Raw genomic sequence first — 8,812 nt, forward strand, 5'->3', positions numbered from 1 at the left:
ATGTTTCTATATTTAATAGAACCTTTTTTTATTTCATTCTGCTTTTTCACCCTCTTCCTCACACTCCCCTCCTCCTCTTAATTTTACTTTTTCTTTTCTTAAGATTTATTTCAAAAATTAGATGAGCAATGACTTCAAAGGGAATTTAAAAATTCAGAAAAAAATATGTAAGAAAAACCAATTTGGAGTGTATAGAAAAAATTTGCAATATGAATGAGAGTTTTATCAATGAAACTGAGATTTTGAAAAAAATACTGGAAATGAAACTCCTCAATAAGTCAAATAAAAATGCAGTGAAAAATCAATACACTAGATGAAACAGAGGAAAAATTATAACAGAGGATACCAAGAAAATATAACATTCAAACAGTAATAAAAAGCAAAACCAAAGCAATCATGGAAACTACGCTTAATGATGAAGACACAAAAGCTAAGTATCCATGGGGTGGCAGGAGCTAAGATGTGTGTTAAAGGCAGACACAATCTGTTCACTGGAGTTATAGCACACTTCCCAAACCAAGGCAAAGATACAGACATACACTTCCAGAAGGGATGTAATACAAGAAACAGACATGATAATTGAAGAGGTTCTTCATATCACATTAGAGTTGAAATATTAGGGCTACAGAATAAAGACATTGTGCTAAGTTTTCAGGCATAATGTCTTTCCTCCATATACATATCATTCACTTACAAAGATAAAATCAGAATAAGATTAGATGTGGTGGTGCAAATGAATGTAGACAGATTATATAGATATATACAGCTTTAATAAGGAAATAAACTTACAGGACCACAGGTTCCCGCGGTGTACCGGAAAAGCGGAGCAAAAGAAAAGGGCTGCTGGGCTCACGCCCCGGCAGATTTATCAGTAAACATTAGCCCGAGGCGAACACGCCCCCAATGGGTGGGGCTATGTCCCTACAATTAGATATCTCAATGGTGATCCCCAAAGACAGAAAACATTATTATAATTTGTTTCTTACCCAGAGAATAAACTGTAAACAAAAGTTATTATATTCAACAAGGTTATCTTTAAAAATAGTAGAGAAATCAAAATAAGATAAGCCTTTGAGAACATCATGAGTCAAAGCAATTCAGGAACATTAAAGCAGCACTGCAGAAGATAAGTAAAGGCATCTTACCAGATAGCTCTCCTGCTTTCATAGCAAAGAAGTAAAACAAGACGCAGAAACAGCAAAACATAAAACAAGTTTTACTGAAGGAGGAAATGCACTGTCAGTAAGAGTTGGCATTGCAAAACAGAATCAGCCCCAAGTTGTAATAAGCAGTTATCTTTAGTTCACTTTTAGAGGATTTCCATCTAAGTTCTTTTCATTTCTTCCCCTCAGTAATGATGATTTCCAGCTCTCCTGACGTGTGTGTGTGTGTGTTTGTGTGTGTGTGTGTGTGTGTGAGAGAGAGAGAGAGAGAGAGAGAGAGAGAGAGAGAGAGAGAGAGAGAGAGAGAGATGCTTTTATGTGAAGAAAACCCTAGAGAATGGGGAGGGGTGGAACTGAACTGGCAATGACAGTAAGATATTAATGACTCAAAATTCATCTTCAACCAGCAGCCAGTGGGCTAGAACCACCTGAAGCTATTTTTTTTGTTAAAGTTTCTAAACTTTTAAAGTGCCATTAAAGTCGGGCAGTGGTCGCACACGCCTTTAATCCCAGCACTTGGGAGGCAGAGACAGGCAGATCTCTGTGAGTTCGAGATCAGCATGGTCTACAAGAACTAGTTCCAGGACAGGCTCCAAAAGCTACGGAGAAACCCTGTCTCGAAAATCAAAAAAAAAAAAAAAAAAAAAAAAAAAAAAAAAAAAGAAGAAGAAGAAGAAAAGCGCCATTAAATGAGCACTATGACAACTATGTCTTCTTTTTGCCTACAGTGGTATAAGCAAGTTTCTGGGTACAAGACTGTACAACATCACCTGTCCCCTCTTTTTCAGACACTTAGTACTCTTGTTCCCATTGTATTTATCTACTTGCTACCTAATATATCACTATACAAAGACAATAAGGAAAGGTAGTTATGAAAAAATGGGACAAAAAATAAGAACTAGGAAAGAGACAGTTATATATAACTCACTAAATTATTAATTATATCACTAAGATTAACAGGGTAGAATAAAGAGTGAACAACATTTGAATCAATCGGGAAATGAAGAACAAAATTAAAGAAATCAGGAATATACCTCAAAAATAATGCTAAATATAAGATGACTTTACTCTCTAATTAAAAGATGCAAGTTAGCTGTTTTTTTTTTTTTTTTTTTTTTGGTTTTGGTTTTGGTTTTTTTAAGACAGGGTTTCTCTGTACCTTTGGAGCCTGTCCTGGAACTAGCTCTTATAGACCAGGATGGCCTCAAACTCATAAAGGTCAACCTGCCTCTGCCTCCCAAGTGCTGGGATTAAAGTCATGCACCACCACCATCTGGCTCTAGCTGATTGGATTTAAAAACAAAATTTAACTGTTCGTTGCCTACAAAAAAAAAAAAAACCCACAGCTACTAGCAATGGTGCACACAGACTTAAAGTCAAAGAACTGATAATGATATACCAAGCAAATGAAAAACAAAAACAAACAGGAGTAGTTGCATCAATGCATAATGATTTTAAATATATATTCATTTATTTATTGTTGGTGCACCCTATTTCATTAAAAAATAATCCTATTGTACATAAAGAAACAGATAGGTAGAAGACAGATATGTAGAGGACATAAAGAAACAGAGCAGTAGGGGCTCCATATATTAATCATCCAGACAGTTGTTCATATCACATGTCTTCCAAAACTTCCTGTTTTGGGGGCAGGCTTGTCCCCTAAGTCATTAACAGGGAAAAAAAAAAAAACAACAACAACAAAAAAAAAACCAGCAAGCTGTTACAGGTAATAAAAACGTTGTTCTCTCTAAGAATAATTAGAAGGTAAACTATTACCAGTCGAGATTACTATTTTTATTTCATAAGAATACCTAGAGTAGGACGGAAAGTCAGAAGGTTATCCATGGAGAGAATGCTCTGCTCTGCCTGGAACTCTCAACTGATAACACTAGCGTGACTGTTTCAGTAAGTCTTCCCCAGTGATGTGGGATTCCCCTCTGTATGTTGTGAATATCATTGGTTAATAAAGAAACTGATTTGGGCCTGTAGCAGAGCTATAGGGGAACAGAACTAGGCAGGGAAAACTAAACAGAATGCTGGGAGAAAGGAGGAGGAGTTAGAGAGAAGTTATGGAGTTGTGCCAGAGACAGACATGTTGAAACTTTGCTGGTAGGCCACGGCCTCGTGGTGATGCACAGATTAATGGAGATGGGTTAAATTAAGATGTAAGAGTTAGCCAATAAGAAGCTAGAGCTAATGGGCCAAGCAGTGATTTAGATAATATAGTTTCTGTGTGATTATTTCAGGGCTACGTAGCCAGGAACTAACTAGCAGCCTCCTCCTACACCCCTATCCATTCCTGCAGGATGATTGCATTTGATTCGCTGATGTTATCTATCTGCTGCTATCTGCTATTTTACTTGGAAGCCTCAGCTAAGAGAGAAGGGACCCTATGCTCAACTCAAGACATTGCACCAGGAATTGCATTTGGATGCTTCAATGGGGCTTCCTCAGTTTACTTTTGTTAAATATTTGTAACCACCTGATATGATAATATCACCTATTGTTTGCTCTGCCAGTTAGGATACTTCTGCTAGCTTTACTTGATTTAGTTTGCATTCTATTCTTGGGATAAACATAGTGGCTAAAGGAAACTTAGGGAGTGTAGTAGTTTAAATGTAATTGGCCCCTATAATCTCATAGGGAGTGGCACTGTTTGGAAGTGTGGCCTTGTTGAAGGAAGTGTGTCACTGTGGGGACAGCCTTTGAGGCCTCATATTCTCAGAATACTGCTGAGTGTCAAACTCTTAGTCAAACTAACCAAAATGAAGAGAGAGAAGACCCAAGTTGATAAAATTAGAAATAAGATACATTAAAACAGATACTTATAAAATCCAGATCATTTTTAAAGAATATTTTTGAAAAGTTATGTTCTAATAAATTAAGAAATCAAATTATATATATAATATATAATATTTAAGGAACAACAAACCTACCAAATTTGAACCAAGGAGTAGAGAAGGCCATAAATCCATACTCATTACAGACATTCAAATCAAAGCAACATTGAGATTCTACCTCACTTTAGTTAGCACATTATTAACAAAATAATAAGTAGCAAATGTTTCTTAGGATATAGTAAATATGGAATGCTGATTACACTTTCAACAGTAAGGCAAATTAGTTCATAGGCTATGGAAATCAAAATGGAGTTTTCTTAAAAGCTAATGGCAAAGCTACATGTTGTAGTCCTATAACGTGTGTATGTGTGCTCAAAAGAACCAAACTTTCCATAAAGAACATATACCTAAATCCCCATGCTCATTGTTGCACTATTCACAAAAGCCAAATCATGGAATTGCCCTATCTAAACATCAATAAGTAAATGGATAAAGAAAGTGTGATAGTATATTCATGTATGAAATTCTCAAATGGTAAATATAAAAATCAAAAATAAATCCCAACATGAAAAACACCTTAGAAAAGCATATAAAAGAGATAAAATCATCTATATGAAATTTAAAAAGATAAATGCATTGCTGGGCAGTGGTGATGCATGCCTTTAATCCCAGCACTCAGGAGGCAGGGGCAGGTGTTTCAAGGCCAACCTGGTCTACAAAAGCTAATTCCAGAACAGGCTCCAAAGCTACAGAGACACCCTGTCTCAACCCCCCCCCCAAATAAAAAGATAAATGCACATATACAATGAAGTATATTCAACCATACAGTGAATGAAATTCTATCATTGGTATGAAAATGAATATTGCAGGGGCTGGAGAGATGGCTCAGAGGTTAAGAGCACTGGCTGTTCTTCCAGAGGTTGTGAGTTCAATTCCCAGCAACCACATGGTGGCTCACAACCATCTGTAATGAGATCTGGCGCCCTCCTCTGGCATGTGGGAATACATCGAGGCAGAATGTTGTATACATAATAAATAAATCTTAAAAAAAAAGAAAATGGATATTGCAATGCTAAACAAATAAGACACGTCAGATAAGCATCATTCTTTTTGTCATATGTAGAACCAAGATTGGAAAAAACAGAAATATATAATGGTCACTACTGTATGGGGAAAGGACCAAGAGGGTGATGGATGTTAAATATTAATATTGTACTTTGTGTACATACATGAAAATGATATAATGAATCTATTATTTGGTTTAGTTAATATACATTAAAAATTTTGAAAGCCTGAATAGGCTGAATTAAGTAGGAAAAAAAAGGATATCTGAACTTGAACATGATTATGTGATCATATTTTCACATAAGAATAGTGAAAAAGGAATCACGAGAAAACAGATCTCTGAGACATAAGATCTTTGTAAGACCATTATAAGACCAAACATCTGGCTCACTGAGATACCAAAGGAAGGCAAGCTAAAGGCAAAGAGTATATTACACCTATTCAGCGGAATGCAGCAGAAATTTCCTCATATTTTAGGAAAGTCATGAATATGCAAGTACAGGTAGTCTTTATTTCTTATTGAATCTGACCAAGAGAGAACCTCTTTACAGCATGTTATGACTAAATAACCACGAGTGCAGATCAGAGAAAGAATATTAAAATCTGTGAAGCAGAAGTGCCAAAGCACATTTAAGGGCAAGCTAATTAGTTGAAAAAGCATTTCTCTCACCAGGAAATTTCTTTCAAAAATCATTCAATTGCTATTTATTTCATAACAACATGAGGTATTTCAAAGGGCACATATTTTGTAGAAATTAAGCACACAACTTTGCATTCACTCATTTGTACACATCACACATGAACAAATACACTTACAGAAAGACTTGGAGAAAAGGGAATATACATATACATATATAATTTCTTTAAAAAGTTTCTTAATTCGAAAAAGTGATAAAGTCTTATCTCCTAAAAACCTTCACTCTTCATTTTCATATGTAAACATAAATATCAAACTTAGTTACGTATCAGCATCATACTAAAATACACCACAGACAGTGTAAGAATTAGTACAGTACGTAACAGAGATTGACAATATATCTGTATACAAAACATGCTCCTCAAACATTGAGGTGTTATTACGATACTAAGGTGTGAACTTCCAGTGTAATACTGACCTCTTGATGGGCGAGTCTGTGGAATTTACAGAAATATTCCCCCAGGGGCATCCAAAGAGGATTCCCTTTCTGTGGCATCTATTGGAATGTAATGACTCCTGTAAAAGAAGTGACTCTGGAAACTTGGAGTAAACATGACTTCAATAGCCTTCCAAGGTTCCCAACTATCCTGAACCTTCATGACCATCACTGAGGTTGAAGGAAAGAAAGAAGTCACCTAGCATCCTATTCCTAGACTTTCCAAGGCCCCACTAGAACTCCATGACTTGCCCCTGTCCAGCTCAAAACTTGACAAGGGACCAATATGAAGGTAAACCGACATTCTTAATGTCAACACAATAGTTTTTTTCTTTCAAGTCAACATGTGCAAAGTAGCAGTAACTGTCCATTTCAGAAACATTTAGTATGTGTCAGGGTATTTGATTTTCCTCAGCAACTGCTGTTGTCTTGCGTGCAGTCTCTCCCTTTCCATCAGGAGCTTGTACTCATCAGCCTGCAGGGTGCGAATGTACTCGGTGGCCTTTTTCAGAATGACCACTTTGGCTGCCTTCTCATTGTGCACCAGCTCAGGCACAAGGTCCCTGAGGATCAGGAAGCTGGAACGCATACTGTCACGGCGTTGGCGCTCCATCATGTTGTGGTTGCGGCGACGCTCAATGTCCTGCAACTCTGAGTTGCGGGGAGCCAGTCTTGTAGGCTTCAGTGGGAGGATGCACTTGAGGGGCCCCAGTGAAGCCTGGCTCTTGAGCTTCTTGTGCGGCGGCGCGTCCTCGCTGTGCACATAGGGCAACGGTGGCGCAGCGTAGTTGTGCTGCTCATGAATGAGGACGCAGCGCTTGAGGATCAACTCGCTGGACTGCGCGCGCCCGGTGCCCAGAGCTGCGTTCCCAGGACGCGCCGCGGTGGGGAGCCTGGAGACATTCTTGGAGGACTGGGTCTCCTCCACCGTTACCACATCGATTTCCTCTTCATCTTCTTTCTCCGTACCTGAGTTGCTCAGGATGTTCTCTCGGGGGGTGCTGGAGGCCTGGTGGTTACCACGGCTGACTGCAGTGCCGGCAGCGCCAGCACTGGCGGGGATGGCCGGTACCGACACCCACTCGCGCTTGTTCGCTGGGAAGAAGACCACAGCGGGGTCCGTACACTCTGAGTCCAGGTGGGCGAGCTCTGTGAGCCAGGCGGCTTTCCCACGCCCCACACTTGCTGTTCCGCTGCGCGCGTGGCCCGCAGAGCTGGCTGCAGCAGTCGCTCTAGGGACCGAGGTGCTGCGGCCGGCGGGCAGGGACCCAGAGCCGCTTGGCAGTTTCTTGCTTACCGCACTCTCCAGCTTCCCCCGGGTGGAGAAACCACTCCACATGCAGTCCTGAAGGATGATCGGGTTGTTGCTGAGGCCACAGAGTCCTCCCAGGCCAAAAACATCCTCCTCGGCCGGGTTACCCCATAGGTCGGCCTCAGGCAGCAGCATCTCGGTAGCCCAATTCACCGGCTCCTGGCTGTGCTCCGCTAAAGCACGGCTGGGTGACAACCGAGGCGTAGGCAACAGTTCAAACTTCTTCCAGATGTCCTCCCCCGGAGGCGTCGAGTTGCGACCGCCAAAGTAGACGTCATCTTCTTCCGGATAGAAGCAGGGCTTCAGCGAGTCAAACTCCAGGTCCGAGTTCTTGCAGATCATCCCGGGCATGCTGGATGTAGTGCAGCTGAGCATCCGTTAGTCTCCAGCTGGCGACTAAACACTTCTTTCTTCTCAGCTCTTTTTAAATATAGGGGTGCTTCCGTCCCGTGGGGGGTCACCCAGGGTGTGGGACTCAATCAACCTCTAACACTCTCCAGGACTACCGGAGGACCTAATCTGAGGCTTTTCTGTGCTGGAATCTCTGGTGGGCTTTAGGGACAGAGGGGTCCTCCTGGTGGCTGCAGTCTGATTGCCCTAAGGCTCTCCTGGCTGCAACCCAGTTCTAAGGAGTATCTTCCCAGGAGCGTTGTGTCCTGTGCCTTCCTCCTCCACCCTTCTTTGAATCCACCCACCAGGTCCAGACAGATGATTGTCACTTCATGTGAAACTTTCAAGGACAGAAGGGCACTGATGATGCCTTTCAAATTCCCAAAGAAAACAACTTTCCACCGAGATTAGTATACACAGCAAAATTACCCTCCAGAATAAAAGGAGAAATATGATCTCAGAGAAACATAAATTGTGGGAGTGCAGGACCACTAGATGACCATTAAGGAGGTGTTTAAGGAAACCTCTGCTCAGAAGAGGAAGAAACATAGGAATAGCATGACTGCTCCTGAACAAAAATATCCCATTATAAGAGTAGACAAGCAAATGAGAAAAGGAAAGGAATCAAACATTACCAGTACAACAAAACATAAAACTTGTAAAATGAGAGGAAGAAGTGAACTCAGAATATTTGAAACAAGAAGAATAAAATTATAGTTATTACCCAGTTATTACAATGAGTATAATAAACTTAATTCTCCAACTAAAAGACACAGAGAATCTACTTGAGCTAAGACATTCTAGAAGTATGACGTTTACAGGAAAATAATATCTCTGCAAAGAAACAGACTGAGAGAAAATATATGGAAAATGATAATCCAAGCAAATGTAATCAAGCAGGAGTAG

At 40.2% G+C, this 8,812-nt stretch overlaps 1 protein-coding gene across 1 annotated transcript; it reads right to left on the bottom strand.

Annotated features, from left to right (window-relative positions):
- Positions 1-6,586: 6,586 nt before the first annotated feature.
- LOC130867559 (protein S-Myc-like) lies at positions 6,587-7,891 on the bottom strand. Its single transcript, XM_057759605.1, has one exon. The coding sequence runs from the start codon at positions 7,889-7,891 to the stop codon at positions 6,587-6,589; it is 1,305 nt and encodes a 434-aa protein (XP_057615588.1).
- Positions 7,892-8,812: the final 921 nt, after the last annotated feature.

The sequence above is a fragment of the Chionomys nivalis genome, chromosome X (genome assembly GCF_950005125.1).
Source record: "Chionomys nivalis chromosome X, mChiNiv1.1, whole genome shotgun sequence".
NCBI lineage: Eukaryota > Metazoa > Chordata > Mammalia > Rodentia > Cricetidae > Chionomys > Chionomys nivalis.

Excerpts from the sequence above, each read along its gene's own strand:
- LOC130867559 (XM_057759605.1), bottom strand. The coding sequence starts at position 7,891 with ATGCTCAGCTGCACTACATCCAGCATGCCCGGGATGATCTGCAAGAAC.